We start from the raw sequence: 19,886 nt of genomic DNA on the forward strand, positions 1-19,886 counted from the left end.
AACTGGACTCTTGAAAACATAAATCCTCTCCTAATGTTCCCTCCAGTGTGACTTTCGAGCCGGACACAAATCAAAAATGTGTTGCATAACAAGAGGGAATGGAAATGTTCTCCATCCGCTGAGCCAATGGGAGTGAGTTTCCTCCACAGTGTACACCCTGGGATGGACCATCTTTCCTTTCTGTTTCCCTCCTCCCGTTCTTTGCATTTGTCTAACTGGCTCTCCATTTCTAATGCTCTCTTCCTACTTCTGTTCTAAAGTCAGCTCTTATTGTCCAGAGCCAACATATCACGGAAGTGGTCGAGCCCATTTGGACAAAGGGAGAGCAGGAGGCTACCAACGGCCACTGGTGGACTTGTCAAAGAGAGGATACTATGACTCCTGGGAATGTTGCAAGGTTGTATTAGTACAGTCTGTTTGTGTGTGTGTGCGTGTGTGTGTGTGTGTGTGTGTGTGTGTGTGTGATGTGACGATTTGTAATGGGACATAAAGCGGTTAAATCCATCCTCAGAATAAAAGGTTGGTTCTTGACTTTTTCTAAGTTGTGGTTAATGAGTCACAGCCAAGGACTCCAGGACTAGTTGTGGGGCCAGGCCTGGTGCCACACACACACACACACACACACACACACACACACACACACACACTGTATATATATCATGCAGCAGTCCCTGGACAAGACAGGAAGGCAGAGCAAAGACAGGGAAGATGGCAGGAAGTCATATGTAGCCTCCAGAGGACTCACAGGAAGCTGTAGCTACCATTAGTGACCCAAACAAGATTCTGTGTGTGTGACTGTGGGCTTGCGTGCACGTGAGCACGTGTGTGGCACACAGTTAATGTTCCTGAGTTTAAGTTGAGATTTTACATGAATCTACAGAGCACCGCTCTTTGGGTGTTTGTATTTTGACATAGTTTGACCCCCTTTACATGTTGCATTAAAATGCATTTTGAGTGATTGGATTGCAATCAGATAGTGCTTGACCACATCAAAGTACAGCTGTAGATGCACCCAAGACGCACAGAGAATGGCCTCTGATCTAATTGGCCAAGCCACTTACAGAGATGGTCAGGAACACATTGTGACCACATTGAACAAAAGTCACGATGCAGTTGTGCTTTCAATCCACAGAAATAAAACCTGTTGCTAGGTACCAAATGCTAACCACGACCCTCTTCTCTAACTGGACTTCTCTAACATTGTAGTCAAGAGTTTGATGGTGCATATGCAGGTTTGACAGCCAGTCTTCATCTGTAAAGGTCAGCATCACGATGACGATCACTCTCCCATCAGTCTTGACTGTGTTGCCATACCCAGATTGCCCTCTGGACAGTGGCATTGAACAGCATTCTCCTTTGCTTTCGTCTTCAGCAGTCTAGCTGTTAACGAAAGCTTCTTCCTCCACTTGGAAAAGCAATCAAAAGTCCATACAGTAGCACAGCTTCAAGGATGTCTGCCATCTTTTTTTGTTTATGTTATTTGTTGATTTGTTGGGCAAGCACAAATGATAGGACAGTGTAAGAAGGAAGGCGAAGAGCAAGAAAAAGAAGAAGCTGGACAGAATGATCGCATGTAAATCAGATCTCAATGTGGACAGGTGTAAATTTAATCAGGTAAATTCATATCTAGATATAATCTGGACTAGTCTAAAGGGAGTGCATACATGTCGAAGTGGCTGGTTGAAGAAAAAGTTAATTTCCAAGACTGGTTGTCAGCAGGATTTAGAAGTAGGAACCACACCGGCATCCAGCCACACCCAAGTGACTAGGGATGGTCACTAGGGCATTGAGGACCAGTGCAACATTTGTACTTGCTCCGGATCGGTCAGTGCCAATACTGATAAAGTTCTGAACAAGCGGCACTGTCAATTCAAGCCAACACTTGTTATTGTTACAGAAATAAGTCTGTGGTTATTAACTCAAGACAAATTTGGCATCAGTTTGAATCATTTCTAATTTATGTTCATAAATAATACCATAGATGTCAGTCAGTCAGAGACCAACCCATTTTCCATCATTAGATGATGGAAAATGACAAAACATCAGAAGGTCACAGGGCTGTCGCCAAGTTTATTGTGAAAGATTTCCAGCCTTTAACTACATTGGAATATGGTCTAGGTAGCCAATAGCTAGCATAGCATAAATCTTTAATCACTGGGTAGCCTAAGTTTGGACTTGTGTAAACTGTCCTGACAACTAGACATAACTCATTTTGTATTGCTTATGTTGTTAATATTTCCATCTGTAGGGAAATAACCACAGCCCTTACAACTTGTTATGACAGCAAAAAAGTAATAATTACTGTAAACTGTTGGCTCTATTAACATCATGTCTGTACTTTTGCACCAAATTATAGAGAACAGTATCAATAAGAGTCTAGATAAGTATCAGTATTGATAAGCAGTATCAGTATCGATACTGGTTTTGATAAAATCTTAAGTATACCCATCCCTAAAAGGTCCATTAACGCACTGTTTAACATGCCGCCGCTGAGCAGCTCACTGATGACTGTGACTGTTAACAGTGCACGTTTGCCCAGTGAATGCTTGTGGTGGCTCATTTAACAAGCAAAGGTGCAGGACGAGAAGTGTTTTCATGTTTACAAGTTTGATAAGGAGACTAGCAGGGAAGCTAAAGCTGGGCTGTTGTTCAAAGTCTGTGCTTCTTGTGTTGTGTAGCAGGCAGCTATAGAAAGCTGACCTTATGCCAAGTGCAGCTTTATACTTTATGATTCGACTGGTTGTATCAAAATATCCATCTATGTGGATTGATACTGGATCTGAATTCCATTAAATTTGTACAAAACTACTGATGATTTAGTTTTTTCTCAAAGGAGAACACAAGTGATTTACAGAGCACATATGTTGTGACATAGCAGACATAAAAATGCAATTCAATTGCAGTTGAATTTTAACTTTTGAGTGCTACATTCAGTGCTGGAATTCTGTAGTAAAGCCCAGAAGAACTAGGCCCTAACAGACATTACCCCAAAGACAAAACATCTATGCTTGTGAATGATTCCATCAGATGTAGCCGTCCGACAACCATCTTAAGAATAATCTATTCACAACATGTGGAAGGGCCTGGATCCAGTGAGAAAAAGCCAAATCCTCTTTCTCTCCTGGGTCGAAAAGCTGCAAGTAAAGAGGTTTTCAAAATCCAGGATCTGTCTGCTCTGCTTCTTCTTCAGCTGATACATCTGCGTCAGCTTCATCGCATGCTCAGATATTTACCCCAAAATAAGCTGTGGGTCATTCAATCCCCTCAATCTCAGGGACTGCTGTGATTTAGCTAAGTGCTCCCATATGACATGGCATATGGGAGCACCAGGCATGTTTTTATTTCATCCCAACATTATATGTCTCTGGTTGCTTTTCCAAAACCTTTTTCCATGTAAAAATCTGATTCATGTATGCATTTTCAGGCCACATAGGGCATCAAGTGCATCAAATAACAACCTGTTGGTCCTTTGAAACAAAGCTTTACTTATTACACAGCTGAAAGGGCAGTAGGTCATTCCAGCCTAGGAATACTGATTGGAGGCAATCAATGTCTTGATTGCTACAATCCTAAATTTTATTTATTTATTTCTAATCAAGCCAATACATATAGTACAGCTACTGAGGTTTTAATGGCTTGTGCATTACCAGTGATTATAAAGGGGCCTAGACAGCAAATTTAGGGTCAAACCAGGTCAATTAGATGGAGAAATGGGGAAAGGATCACCACTGGGAAAACAGATGCCTTGATAACAGTGAATAATTTCCTATCACAAATGGAATTTCACTTAATCTTCTGAATTGATTTTGACAGTTGGAGGAGTGATATATCCTGCAGGTGGTGAAGTTTAGCATTCCCCAAGACGAAGACTTGACAGCGCCAGAAGCAGTCCTGTAGCCAGGCTGCTGAGCACATTGTTGAGATGGGAAGACAGAGACAGAGACAGAGACAGAAACAGAGGAAGAAGGAAATCTAAGGTTGAAGGAGGATGACAATAGTACTGAGATGGAGACAGACAGGACCCAAACAGAGCAACAGACAGGACCTGAGCAAACAAGAATACAGAAACAGCAAAGCCCTGTTCTTCCAGCAAAGAAAGAACAGGCTTGCGTGGCAGCTGAAACCCACAGCAGACTTCTCCATTCTGACAGCTGCGCCCTGATTCCTCTCCACACCATGGGCACATACCAACACAGTCATGCCAGTCTGGCACCAGCACAGCTCATCAAACGCTGTCAATAAGTGTGATCTGCACGTGAGACAGGAACTGTCACGCAAGGATGGGCTGCGTGTAATCAAAAGGACGATTCTCTGAATTTGCGGAAATGGGGGTTGGAGGTGGGGTTGGGACGTGGCCTCTTCCAACCATAAGGACGCCCTCCACCAGAAGCCACCAAGCCCTTCTGATCCCTGTCCCTAATCCTGTTTAGTTGGGATAACAAACAAGACGCAAAAGACGGAAAAGGGAAATAATTGGACTGCTCAGCATGAGGAAAAGAGGAAATTCCAGGGTTTACACATTGTGCTAAAACACCGCATTGAGCCAATACATATTTTACTTGGGTTTTCACTTTTTGGGCAGTATTTCCATATGGTGACTAATTTTGGAAACTGGTCCTTAGTGCAGCATCCATACACCGGAACTGCATTACATTCAAGTTGAACAGGTTCATTAAATCAGTGGATGGCAACAGGTACATAGATTAACCGGCTACTTTTTCCATACTGTCCTGAAAATGCACTCCTATAAGTTCTGAGTCTACAGAAATAATCAGCCAATTAAAGCACCCAGTTGGTCACTTAGCGTGACTCTGTTCCATCACGGAAACAACTGAAAGGTGATGAATCTGAACCTCAGATTTAGAAGACACTCCCTCACCACAAATCCAATGCAGTCTGTGTAAAGACAGAGGCCCAAGTCTAGGCCAATCACTTGGGACATGCTTTTGCTAAGGATGACATTCCAAGAAATCATTAGACTACCTTACTCAGGTTTTAAGATTGCTCTTATTACTCACCACCAGTTCAGAGAAACGTGCATGCAGCTCCTCAGCGGGCGGCATGGGTGCGCTGAACTCCAGCAGCTGCAGGGGTACGCTGTCCTTGAGGTTGATCTCCGGGGGCTCGCTGCTGCCAAAGCAGCACAGGAAGCCAAGGCCCGGCCGCGTCCTCTTCCTGGGAGGCATGGTGACTGTGCTGACACACAGGGCAGTGATGGTGCTGGACCAGGAAGGTAAAGGAAGGGGCGAGGGGCAGGGAGGGGGAGTGGAGAGGAGGACGAGGCTGCTATCTAGGGGGCATGGTCTAGAAGAGAGAAGAAAGGGGGCAAAGGTTACAGAGATATTGACAATGCAAGCTGACCTACATTTGATCTCCCTGGTGTCATTGTTTTCAATGGATTTCAATACTTTTAGACAAGCAAGTTTAATCTCATAATGTTTAATAAACTGGTCAATGCTTCCACAGAAAGAAATGATTTGCAGTACACATGAGATGAAGCAACTTATGTTTCCAGCGGCCCCAGTTTGTATAGAATAAATACAGGAACGTAAATGAGTAGCAACAACCACAACAGCTAAGCAAAGGAATAATTGATAAATTAAAAGACAATGTAGCCCTGAGTATACAGACCAATTAAGAAGCAGTCCCTGGAAAGTACCTTACAGAAATGCTTTAGCAATGACAACCTCACCACAGATGACACCAACATCAACATGGAGGAAGCTGCAAGTCCAAGACAGTTACGAGCCATTCATTTAATGTAGTCTCTTTTCAAATCTTTATTCCCTTCACTGTCTCCATAGGAACATGTGCCTGGGTGGAGATACTCATGCTGCATGGCAAAAGGGCACAGAGACAGCAAGGGCTGCCATCATATCCCCGTCTTGACATCGGCTGCTCTTATGTAACAACAAAGAAATCTCTTGTTTGTGGGGTACAATGGTGCCTGCGCAGTGAGTATGTCTGTTTGTGCTGTTCGTGCAGACTTGCACCGAGAGCAGCCCTAGCAGTGCCCTTGCTCCCTCAATGGAGTGTACACTGTGTGTATGTGTATATACAGTAGTGTGAATGACACCCACTACAACAGGAGCAGAGGACTGAAGAGGCCAAGACACCGTGGAGGATTTCCTCAACGCTACGAAAAGGATATGGGTGGTCTTGACTGTATGAATAATACACTCTTTACGCCATATTAAGTCCTATCAACCACATACTTTCTTACACAATGTGAGCTTACACCCGCAGCGGCTCACACACTTGCCAAAGCTCTTCTTTATGCAACAGTTTACTGCATTTGTGAATGAATCGACCTCAAGTCTGTTATGCAAATACCACGGACATGCAAATCTAGCTGACATATTTGACCAAGAAATCAATTATGGAGCCATTTATGTCAAATACAATAAAAAGAAATCCATGAAGTTGCCATCAAGAACACAACTGCACAACCAAGACCAACAAAAGCAGATTTTAAAAAGAAAATAATTCTATTCCACTGTCAAATGTTATGCTTTTATTGAGATTTTGTACATAACTAAACAAGCATTATGTAATGGTTAGAGCTTTGCACCCGTCTGTTTAATATGGCAGTGAAAGTTTATGACTTGAGTTCCCACAAGGAGCCACAATCTACTACATCTTGACTGAGCACATCTCTCCGCCATTACTCTCTCACACAGTTGTTCAGCCTAGGAGTTCTCACTGCGCCATCTAAAAATAGCCGGACGGTAAATTCTTTATGAATGTGCTGGGCCCTCGACAGGAGCTTAAAGGGGAAAAAATGAAAAGAGAAAACACCACATTTCCATTTTGCCTTTTCGTCTTTTGCTCATTTGCTTTTTCCGCCTCTTTGAATCTGCCATTCCACTCAGGGCAACAGAAAGCTGTGCACAGCTCATACCTGTCAACATTGGGATTTGAAAATAAGAGCAATTTTTCAGCACCCCTCTCTAGGCAATCGCACCACCCTTACCACTGTCCATATACCCCTTACATTTAGACAAGGGGACACACAGTGAATCCTAAAATCACCACTAGGCAACTGGGCATCACAACCTGTTCCCTGTGCAAAGATTGTCAGTTCTTGGTCAGTTACCATGATGGCCTTGCTGCAACACTGATGATGCTGTTGAAGGAACAACACCAACCCATTGATATCAGACAAAGTGTATAAACAGTCACTGGTGGATCATGTTTCCGTGCCTCTTGGGTGTGCTTATGCTTTGCAGATGTGTTGCTTTTCCCTCCTTGTGGCATATTCTACAAAAAGCATGACTTAGACCACAAAAAGTACGGGTAAGCCTCCTCCCATATGGTGACATACACAAACCTTTAGTCTTTTCAGCTGGTAGTCCGTCCCTCTCACATCACTACATTACAGCTAATGTTCTACAAACTGCCACCTGCATTACTGAAGAGGAATGTAGCAAACACATCAGACAGGCGGTTAAGCCTTACATCAACGTAACAGCCAACTTTCTTTTTGTCGTTGTTGTTCGGTTTTTTGTTTTTTTTTTAAATACAGGAAATTGACAGGAAAATATTTAAATAAGAGGACAGCAGGAGAGAGGGGTAAAATTCATGAGCATCCAGGGGAAAACACCAGGGTTGACAGCTCTACCACAGCTATAAATGAACTGGAGGCTATTTTACGTGAAAAGCAACCAAAGCTTTGGCTTGTTGAACATGGAGATGCCTGTGCAACCATCAGTTGGCTTATGTTCTGACAAATACTCCATCTGAAATGATTATGTATTATCACCTTCAAACATGGAGAATGAATGTCAATTATAGCAAGAGAGTGCATATGTGTGCCGGCATGTGAGCTACATTTGACACTGCGCCAGTGTGTGTGTTATGATAGCCGAGGTGACAATCCCTGAACGGCCCATGAGGGCAGGATTAACCTGCCATGGGGCTCCAGGGCAAAAAAAAGACCTGCAGGCTGATACTGACCTGCTTTTCCTCCCATTCCTTGTGCATCATGTCCAGGATGTTTCCTGTTGCCTTTACAGTAAGTAATCTTTGGGTGTGAACGAACATTACGGATGACAAATGGCATCTTCAAAATATTTTGCTCGTGCAGAGCCCCGGAAACAGTGTCACTTAGTATGTTTTAATTCGATGATACATACAAATGTATTTGTACAGGCACAGGCCCAGGATCAACTGAAATAATAAAGGTGTTAAAACTATTTTGAATTCTTTTGAAACAGGGATGCTCTATAAGACAGCGCTGCAAGAAAATGCAAGACTACCTAGAAGGATTGTCTTAAAACAACACTCAAATGCACATAGTGTACATTGGAACAGTTGGTCACTGTAATCGCTCTTCCTGTCCATAATGTCTGTGCAGAAGTCCCTGTCTAACTCAATTCTGATGTAAGACACTGCAGGCAAAATCCACAATAAGCATGCGTGAGTGAGACAAATCAAAACAATATCATCCAACAGTTAAGACCTTTTAGTACGAAATTCCCTAGCTGCTTTTCCCCAGACAGTGAATTTTGTACAAAAATAAGACTTTTTGTACTACGATAACCATAACTTTGAAGATTCCATATTGATGCTGCAAAGCCTCACTAGCCTTGGCTGAAAATAGGAGCCATGCTTGGAAGGCGAGTATGGACATGACAGAAAACTACAACAGTAAAACTTGTTTCAATATACATATGAGCATGTGAGCGTTGTTTCCAGACAGACCTGAAAAATGTGAACCTATCCTTTACGGCCCTGAAGAATTTGCTTTTATATTGTGAGTTCAAAACAAGTTCACATTTGCTTGTTACTGTCTTGCTTTTTGTGATATAATTATGTAGAATATGGTACTTCCAAATGGCTTCATTGTTGCACATCAATATGTCATATAGCTCACCTTATTATGTGCATCAGTAGTATAACTACTACTCCTCTGTAATCAAAACATAGGGAATTATTACTATTTAGCCATTTAGAGGCACATACAGACCAACAGCAGGGCAGCCAATGTGGCACTGCAACATGCTTTCTCCACTGAAAGGGCACCCAGTGCTGTAAGCATAGATGAGAATTCAATGTGTTGAGTCAGTGACAAAAGCCCAATTCAGAGACCTAAATCATGGAGATTTTTTCCTGCATTTACACTTGAAAGGCTCTTCCTCGAACTCTTAACAGTGACAGCTTTTCATCATTTTTATTACTGAGAGATACAGTATGAGCTGGGGCCAAATCTTTATGGTGGTGAGTCAGTGGCTGTGTTTTCCTGAGGCCAGCACATGTTTTCAGTTGTTTGTAACAGGACTGCCACGTATTTACACTATGCTACAAATGGCAGCAGCGTAAAAGGGCGCTGAGCCTCTATTCTGCGCAGAGCGCTTAACGTTTGGTGGGTGAAAAATGGTCAACGTTCGGTAAAACGCTGAGCTCGTCACTGTCACTTTTTACCCAGCACAGACCAACCGCCACATCCTACATTTACAAGTGCTGAACAGCGACATCAGTAGAGGAGAAATTAGGGTCCTTTCTGCCTTCATGCTTCCGTCATCATCCAGAGCAAGCAGTCCACCCAATGCTGACATACTCAGCATTTGTGATAAAACAAACTATCTGCGAAATTAGGTGTGTGTGTGTGTGTGTGTACAGTCAAACCAAAGTGTCTCCACTACAAAAGTGCTTCCTAGCACTCCCAGTCGGGCATTTTCAGAAGAGCGCCTGGCTTTGGTGGACACGGCTCCTTAGTTATTGTTGCTGTGGACAGCTGGCACAGCCTAATGGAAAAGAGGCCGCTCTACGGGGGTTTTAAAGCCATTCAGCAAAAAACACAACCTAAAACTCCTGTCCACTGTGTGTGTGTGTGTCTGTCTGTTTCTATCTTCACTCGCCCACAGAGCCCCATGTGCGGCCAGTCCTCACTCAGCACCAGTCCTGCTGGCCGTCTTCCAGCCCATGCCCAGGGAAAGTAGGCCAAGGAATCCAAATACACACTAACAGTATATACACACAGGGACACAGTATACACTGTATATGTAGGGAAATATAGGGAAGCATGAACACTGCATGTGTAACCTTTGTATTGTGGAGTCACCGCACCAACACAATCCAAATTGACCATGTCCACTGCCATATGTGCCCTGAGAGCCCCTTTTATCTCTTAGCTTTTCATATCATCCCTGTCTCCCTCCCTCCTCTGATTTGCTGTCATCTCCCATTATTCGTCTCTTTCAGGGTGAATGGTATGACAATGCCCTCCATCTACACCCCTCTGATAGTAACATCTGTCATTTTTCCTTGTGTAGCATATTCTCGAGCAGAGTCCAGAGATTCAATGTGCCATGGCTAAAGGTTAAAGCCCCCTTCAAACACCAAGGATGCTAGTTCCTCTTCCACAGCTGTGGAAGACCACTTGGCCAGCTCTGACCACATACCAAAACTGATCTTCTTAAATGTAGGCATCTACAGATCAAAGATCAAAGTTCTCCTTGTGGAGATAAAGGACAGCACAGATTTGCAACTAACTATTAATGGCCCCAGAGAGCCATGCTGGAGATTACCGCCTCTAACATCAAGTATTGCACCCCTGGTGGGCCTGGTATTTCAGGCCTGAATCTCAGGCTCCAAAGCTTTCTAATACAGGAGAAGGGAATACTCATCAACATGAAGTAAAAGAAAAAAGAAAAGAATTCAACCTTACTGCTGGACTGAAAGAAAAGAAAAGGAGCTGCTACACTGAAATGTGTGCCTGAACACATTTCGTCAGTCACTCTGAGCATTCTGAACAGCCTTCATCTCATCAAAGGTCTTCTCCTGTCCGCCCAAACAAAGAGTCTGTTTTCAGGAAACATTTTTACTATTAAATGCTATAATGCAATGGTTTCATCACGTGTGCGTATTGTATTCTTAAAATACAACTTTGCTGTCTTTCAGTAACCACAATGTCTGTTGTATGTCTGGTCAAATGATGTATCAAAAGATGAACAGGTGGTGTATGGTCTCTTTGGACATTTAGACCCCAGATCTTACAGTTATTTAAGAAAGACGTGTGGCCTCTAACATTCAAGGGACGGTATACCCAAACAGAGGTGAGCATGTCCGCTGATTGGCCAGAAGCTTCTCAGAATTTCCTGTCCACATAAAAGGCCGCCACTGAAACACAAGGGCAGCCGTCCTTGTTACCAGCATTATGAACCCATTCTATCTGCATTAACCTTGGTTTTGAACTGAATCTTCACCCCACATCGCTGCACTGCAACACCCATCTGAAGTAACCACGTGGACTCATCGGCGACCAGCTAAGGGTCACTCAGTGGCACTCTCTTTTCTGTAAACTGGGTGAATTGAGAAATTACAGTTGTCTTTCCTAATCAAACATGACTCTAAATTTAGCACCACTTTCACCAGCTGCTTTCACTCACAGCCACTATCTTTATTTGTTGCACGGTTAACCTGCCAAAGCTTCAGCTATTCATTCACTGTGTAACAACAGGACAAAACTGAGGGGGAGGGGGAAAAAAAACAAAACGCACCTCACTCCCTCCCCCCACCCCAGGACCAGTGACTGGACTGGAGCATCACCAAAGCAAAGACATGTCTTCCATTTGTGCCACGATGGAGTGGAGAAGGACAAACATGGGCAGAAATTGCTGGAGCACTTGAAATCCCACATGAGGAAACTATATGCTATGGATAGCTAGCTAACCGCCGTCCTGACCAGGGCTTCTTGCAAGCTAAGTTAGCAACAATATTTGCTATTAGCCTAAGAGCTAACTGGATCTTTCAAATGTCCACTGCTAGCTTTAAACCATAGAATTCTGGCTGCTATCTCCCTTTCTCTCATACATACTGTGACGCATCTGGAGTTTGTGTCAGCAGGACCAAAGAGCCATATGTATCTAACCAGACCTGGATCACACAGACCCATGAAAGAATAAAAAAAGTACAATGCTTCAGTGCAACGTTATCAAACTTCTCAAATTTATTTAACTGAACAAGGCGAGAATGAACTCTGACTCTGCCACAAGATAGTGAAAAGCCTTCTCTCTCAGGACTACAACACTCAGACCCAGAGGATGTAATAGGGGGGACAGAGGAGGAGGAGGAGGCTGTGCAAGAGGAAGGAAAGCCTTCCCGCTCACGACTGTAAAAACACAGAGTATGTACTGAGAAAATGATCCCAGAGCCAAGGTGGAAAGACTTTAGAGAGGAATTTATCGACAGAGGTAAACCGGTGAGCTTTTCTCATATGGTTGATTTGATCATAACCTTACCACCTCCAATAAGAAGACCTAGAACCCCCAGCCCAGAGGCCACACCAAGCTTCCAAATGCTGTTTGCAGGTGGAATATCCTGACACCTCTATGTCTACGCTGCAAGCTAATGAACAAGGAAACTCAAAAGCCTGATGCTCATGGATGATTGGTTCCTGTCTTCACAAAAAACATGTAGCAAGAAGAAAAGACCTCAAGCGTACTATGGATAGCATTTTCCCCCTAAAAATTTTTCATTAATAACTTAAAACATTGTGAAGTAATAGAGACTGTTGTCTCTAGCTGTAACCAGCTGTAACACTGGTGTGGAAACTCTGTAAACAACAATGTGAAAGATAATTTTTTCAAATCAGAGAACCTGATATCAACAAGATGTGTCATAAACCTGAAGATATACAACAACTTTGAAAAATATAAGGAGCTATACTCCCAACCTACAGCAGCAGAACCTTCAGCCATAAAAGAATCTCTAGATGTACCATCAATAGACATGGAGCAAATAACATTGTACAGTGGCATACGACATTAAGAGACTGATTGACACACATGATTTTTAAACACTTAAAGTATGTTCTTAAGGTGGAGAGACTCCAGTGTCATGGAAACAAGCCAAAATATCTGTGATCCCAAAGGTGGGAAAAGAAAGGATGGAATGCATCTCATGCAGACCTGTTTTAAACATAGACTACAGATTGTTCGCTTCAATAGCTGCAACATGACTAGAAAACAAAATTCCTGATTTGACAGTCCAGAGCAGCTTTCTCAGCAATAAATAGACATCAAAGTCAGAGAGTGATGATTAATGCACAGTTAGAAGCACTGCAGCAAGAAAAAGGAAACGGCTTTTGCTGAGGCTGAAAGCGACAACGAGACACCTGGCAAACAGCTGTAACCATGTTATTGGACATGAAATACAGTATATGGATAATATTAATGCTGAATTGACTAGAAGACTGTTGGCACCTGACGCCTTTTATTTTGTGTTCCAGTGTAATGTCTTTCTGCAGAAGGATTGTTAATATGTCATTTCTTAAGAGAGAGTCTGATATACTTTTATCTCCAGAGAGCATAGTATTAATTCAAGAAGCGAACCTCCTCAGTGTTGGGGAGAAAGTCTCCATGTCTTAACAAACATTTAACAAGGGCAAACACATTTCCTACGCAGCACGACAAAGGTGTTTGTGTCTTTATTCGGATAAAAGATTGGAAGTGGGTGTGGATGTGGTCACCTTAAACAGGCCAAATGATGCATTTGCTAAATCAATATTCATTAGCATCAAACAGAATTAATACTGGCACATAATTAACTATGAATTCCTCATACTGTTGTCTCCCTCTCTCTCAGGGCGTCATCTGCAACATGACTCGTGCGTGTGTGTCTGTGTGTGTGTGAGACACAAAAATATAGCAGCATGGTTTTCAGGCACGGTAAAAAATAGCTCATAATGGTAGGAAAAACCCCAATTTTTGTAAAATGCATGGATATTTTGGCAACTTCGGCAATATTCTGTGTTTTACAGCTGATTGCGTTTTTTTTTTAATCATGTTCTGCGATTCTCTTTTCTGCATCAAGGGCATCAGGGCCCTATACATGCTAGAACAATTTCTTGGCTAACAATAGCTATATGCAATGACTGTGTGCAGCCTCCCAAGCTCTTGGTGTCACAGAGCGCCTGGTTTAGTGATATCATGCCAGTACAGAAAACAACAGCAAAACCTGTGCTCCCACTACTGCCAAAAATGCAACACAGATGTACTGAGTACACCAATGAAGTGATGACGTCCCAGTCTTAATGCTTGGCGAGGCTAACCCTGTCCCAACTCTAGCTCCATTTAACACAGATATGAGACTGATATCAATCCTCTCGCTGTATCTCACTCACAGAGAAGCAAAATGTTACTCTATGTCTTTTACCAGTACTTGTTCTCATTCTTCTTTGTGTGCCACTTCTGCTGTGCTCTCCATTTTCATACTCGCTCTAGTCTCTCCACCATTCCCTCTCTGGTCTTTTTCGTGTCAGTGAGCTGTCACACATCCGATGCTCGTGACATGGAAAACTGCACACAAACACACAAACACACACACACACACACACACACACACACACACACACACACACACACACACAGACTTCCTAACTTTTTCCTGCTCATCACTGGGAAACAGATGTATGTATGATGGCGTTACATGTCACAGGAAAAGGAAGCTATCACTGAAAGAGTGAAAGCCTGTGGATCTCTATAGTCTAGTGCTAATTAAAACCATCTGTGTGTGTCAAAATGGGAGGATGCAGGAAGAAATGCATAGAGATTTGTCACTGCAAACTGCTTGTCATGGAAGACGAGAATTTATGCACACACGCATGCACGCCAATGGAAACCATGAAAAGACACATTTTGTCGATGCTACTGCAACAAACACGCAACATCGTGTGTGCACAGCCAGTCACATGTTCACATTTCCAAATTCAGACACACCCACTCAAGACTCAGATGCAAGCACATACAAACATGCAGCATTTGCATACTCACACACCAAGAGCCCTGAAGCAGAGAGAGGAGCATGCTTCCTGCTCTGTGTTTGAAAAGTCTGGAGAGCAGCCGAGCAGAAACAGAGAGATGAAGGAGGTGAGGGAGGGAGGCAGGGATAAAGGGAGATACTACTGCCACTTCTCATTCAGCCCACTATCTCACCACCTCATCCCCAGTGCCGGGAAGTAGGTCAGTGGAAGAGGAGGAAGAGGAGTAGGAGGGGGCGGCAGTGAGGATTGTGTGTTTGTGTTTGTGTGTGTCTGTCTGTGTGTGTGCAGGCGAGAGACAGAAGAAGAGGTGTATATCTATGCAGAGATCAGTCTCTCAAACATCTGTGCCTGCATAATTTCAAGTCTCTCCCCAACATCTGTTACACAACGCAATGCTTTTAGTATTAAATACAAAATCGGATACAAATCAAGCTCCTGTTTTGTCCATCCCTCCTGAGGAGACACACTTGGAACAAATCAAAAAAGCTGCGTCATTCGCTCATTGTCTCTACTTACTTTTTTACCCTGCACACTCCCCTCCTTCATTCTCCTCAATCCACAGCCACTGCAGTGTGCTCCTGCATTAAAATGCATCCTGCTCACCTTCTCCTGCTACATGTCCTTTGTTGCTCTTACTTTCACTCTAAGGAAGTGCCTTTGTCATATCCTTTGTAACACATGGATGGACGAAGAAAATCACAATACGGAAAAAATCATATCACAACTATTTTGAGATTGTGAATGTGATATGAGTCACCATTTTCACTGAAAAAATATGACAATGATGATGTGATATTTGCTGGGGTCTGTACCAAACAAGCATGCTCTCTTACGACTGGAGTTTATGGTGCAGCTCCTGCCACTTGCACTTGGCAGAGGCAAAGAAAGGAAGGCAAGAGTAAAACTGGTTGAAACAAATAATTAGAATAGACAAAGCACAGAAGAAAGAACACGATTATTTTAAGGAGGCACTGAATAAAAGATCAGAGCTTGCAGCACACATTTTTTGCACACATTGTTTCTGGGTCCCACAAATGAAGACCATTCCTCTGTGGCGCCTGGCCATGGAGGAGGGTAGAGTCAGGTTTACTTAGGCACCTAGCAGCGGAGATGACGGAGCAGTGCCATGCGGGCATAGGCAGGAACATGATGCCGAATGCAATGCAGATTCAGGGACTGGCAGTGTTTCGGCAAACTGTTGGCATGCAGCTGGCAAGAAGACTGAGATCTGACTGAGCCAACACCAGTGTTGGAAGCCAAAAAGCACCAACAAACTGGAATCCCTAAGATTTTGGTCCAGATTGATTCAGTGACATCTACCATTACCCAGTTCCCAGAGTTCCATTTTAAATGGCACACATGTGAACTGGTGTGGGGCAGTAAACATGCCACAATTTGCATAGGGATATCCCTTTATATCCCTATCAGCGATAAGGATATAAATACTGCTGACAACAGTAGGAAATTCCTGTCACCAGTGCCTGGTCCAGCTATCATATGGGTCAGTATTAGACTGATATCTGACATCAATATCGAATTGGTGCACGGGTAGTTGCGCAACATGGTAATTTGGAGTTCATGATCAAATGTTTTCCCTTGTGCTTTTAGTCTGCGACTGGATTCTTGCACAGGAAAGACTCAACCTGTTACAATGAAAATTATAACATAAGGGCAATTTCAGAATGTAAATCCAATGAATGGCTATTGCTCAAGAAATTCCAACCAGAGCAGTGAATAAATCACACTCATTAATTTGACTATTCAACTCACACATTCAACCCATTGGAGCCACGCCACCCTTTGGGTGCTGTTGCCCCTGACATGCCCTCTCCACATGGTAAATGGACTGTATTTATGAAGTGCTTTTTCTAACCTACCACTTGAAGTGCTTTACATCACATGTCAAAATTAACCCATTCACACACACATTCATACAATGATGGTAGAGGCTACCATGCAACCTGCTTATCAGGAGTGGTACAGCACTTCCTATCTAAATTCTGTCCCCATTCAAACTGTGAGTGCGAATGGGTGAGCAATCTGAGGTTCAGTATCTTGCCCAAAAAAACTTTAACATGCAGACTGGAGGGGCCAGCAATTGAACCACCAACATTCTGATCAGTGGACAACCTTCTCTACCTCCACAGCCACAACAGCTGCCCTACATGCTCTCCCTGTCTAGTGTCTGCCTGCCTGTCCAATGACTAATGGACCTACCACTCAGTGTCCCCCCCCCCCCCCCCCAAAGCCATTGGCTCCAAGCCAGATCACCTAGAACACTGAAAATTCACTCTCCCATGGACCCCAATATATCTGTGGCCCACCCACAGTCAATGCTTTGTTGGGGAAGCCATGTACACATTGTACATCTTACCCTGTTAGGATCAGAGGCCACACTGTAGCGCTACTCAGTAACAGTAGTGCAACATAGTGCCAAGCATCCCGACACACATACACATAAACACATACATTTTAGTTTGTTTTGTCTCACACTAATTACAGAGATTTTATTCATGCATCACTTGCTCAGTCACAGGGGTTGAGTACCATGGGTGGTCGGATTACAAGACTTAGGTTAAAGAAATGGTGATATATTAGTAAAACAGCCAGTCTAAGATTCATCGATGATGAAGATCAAATTAATGTAAACCTCATAAATGCACTATACATAAGAAACATGCAGCACTGAGTCCACTGCACAAATTGTGACTTGCATTCCTGAGATGTGACATCACCCATCTATTCCGGTGCAGGTCTCTATGGTTAGCAGCGAGTTACAGCCTCAAATGACAAATGACCAGAGCTAACAGTTGAAGAACTGCCACTAGTTCGCAGTACATTTACATGTGATGCATTCTCCACTCATTCTGAAACCAGACGGAAGACAAGTGCTTTCATAAGAGTATGCACACTGAGTGGCTTTCTCATGTGGAACTGGACAATAGGCAAGAAGATTTGCTTTGGACAATCCTGCTGGGACCTAACAGGTAGGCTGTTGCAGGCAGGGACAGTTATTTTGGCTTGTACAACATTTTAAGTTCCTCCCCTAGCTTTGGAGTTCATGTGTATCTGATCTTCAAGGGGACAGTTATTTTTAGCCATGACAGCATTGTTTCTCTCCAAAACATTTGCAGTTTCATTGTTGGCATGATACACAAAGTAAATTGGCAGGAAGATAATGATTATAAAAATAAAGGATTCTTTTCAATATACTTTCTGACAGCAATACAATATGAAGTAAAGCTTTGCTTATATGTTGCATGTGAGTAATAAAGATAAGCACTTACTGACACCAAACTCATTGGCACCATGCTTTGGCCCCATCCACAGACACTCTCTAAGGGTTTAAGGCAGCTACTGATAGCTGTCTATGCTCTTATGCCTACGTGCCTCTTCCAGGAAAAGAGCCCAGAATCACAAGATCAGAAACCCACCCTTCTCTTTAGCCCCCCACCCCCTGTGCCACTCTTTTTAACTATTACTCCAAACCTCCCTCATCCCTTTCCTCATGTTCTCCCTCCATCGCTTCCTTTCTGCCCTGCAATCAGATAGGGGAAACTGCAAGGGTGAGACAGCTGAAAAGACAGCTGTTGGACTGGGAGCAATGCCTTCAGACAGTGTCGCCAGGGCATAGTCTGGGGCAAGACACTGAGTCAGTGGCAAAACATGCACCAGGAAACCTCAAAGTCAAATGATAATTCTGACATGACAATGGACTTCAAGCACATAAAGCGCCTCACATTTCTAGTCACTGTATATACAGTAACAAACTTTAACAATAGCAACAGAACAACGTTAAGGAGGGGTGCTTGACTCGATTCCATGGGGCTGCCATACAGTACAGAGCCTGCACTGTGCACAACACAAGGAAGAAATGAATAAGTCCAAGTGCCTCCATTTAAATTGACCACCACCACAATTATTATTAATTACTTTAATAGCCTGTGGTTAATACTGTTGCTTAAATATTTCCAGACTGTCTCCAAGTCAAATGCAATCACATTTGGACATGGAGACATTTTTTTTATTTTCTTTTGTTTACAAACAGCCAGTGCAAGGACAGCATAACTCCATGTAGTCACCCCAGGTCTACACAGTGGTTACTGATGTTCTATATGAAGAACACAGATCCCTTTAGGAAAAATAGCAATAATTGTTATCATCACTGGAGACACAATTGCTACAAACTGGTAAATCTGTTTTAACTGTCTGTGATGTCCATATTGTATCATTCCTACCAATTAATCCATTTTGTTTAAATAACATGAGAAGCCAGATCTCCACCAACTATATGTGGCAGTCTTTCAATATTACATCATAAACTCTTAAACTGTGAACTCTTTCACAGCCAATATTTGAGAATTCTCAGAGGTCTTATTGACTTCTAGCCTCAGTCAAAACAAACATATAAGCACTGTTGGTTTTAATGGGGCCATGAGGCACAGTAACCCATCTCACCCATAAAGAGGAAATGCCTCAACTAAACCACTGGAAAAATAGGAGGGGGCAGATGTTTCCAATCCTCCAGGGCTGTCATTAATACCCATTTCATTTAGCTTGATTCATTAAAAAAAAAAAAAAAAAAATTCCTAATTTCCTAATGTGAGGAACATTCATAATGGTACATACCACATTAAGTACCAGGGCGTTGTTACAACTGTGCTTTCAGATTAACTTCTTGGCTTTGATCAAAACAAATTATTGCAAACATAGTAAACCCCTTCATAGAAGCCATGAACCACAGACATGAGTTGCAGGAACAAAAGCTGGAATAAGATCCCGTGCAGAAGCAGACGACTTGGGGGAAGACCTTTTGTGTTACACCTCGCTAATGATTTTTTCAAAAGAGCATTTCTGTTCCACATCTTTTTTCTCAAGGATTCATCTTCTGTAGTAGTAACTGTACTCAGAAGGTCATGCACATATTGCACAAGCAAGTCCCCCAGTTTACAATACAGATGTTAATGCTGGCTCAGGAACGAGGTCGTATTGGGGGGGCTAACATCAGATGACAGACCCACTGTTGACCCATTTCTCTACTGGCCAACAGGCTCATCTCTGCGAGTCACATCTCTGCTCAAATAGAACGGATCACTGGGATAACTTCGCTATTAATACTGGG

At 43.0% G+C, this 19,886-nt stretch overlaps 1 protein-coding gene across 3 annotated transcripts in view; it reads right to left on the reverse strand.

Annotated features, from left to right (window-relative positions):
* The window catches only part of daam2 (dishevelled associated activator of morphogenesis 2), a 106,618-nt gene that overhangs the window by 60,281 nt on the left and 26,451 nt on the right, over positions 1–19,886 (reverse strand). For all 3 annotated transcript variants that reach the window (XM_076749071.1, XM_076749069.1, XM_076749070.1), the window contains exon 2: positions 5,019–5,304. In XM_076749071.1, the coding sequence (XP_076605186.1) occupies positions 5,019–5,186 (168 nt within the window). In that variant the 5' untranslated portion in view covers positions 5,187–5,304. The remainder of the gene's footprint in view (positions 1–5,018; positions 5,305–19,886) is intronic.

The sequence above is a fragment of the Chaetodon auriga genome, chromosome 14, assembly GCF_051107435.1.
Source record: "Chaetodon auriga isolate fChaAug3 chromosome 14, fChaAug3.hap1, whole genome shotgun sequence".
Lineage (NCBI taxonomy): Eukaryota > Metazoa > Chordata > Actinopteri > Chaetodontiformes > Chaetodontidae > Chaetodon > Chaetodon auriga.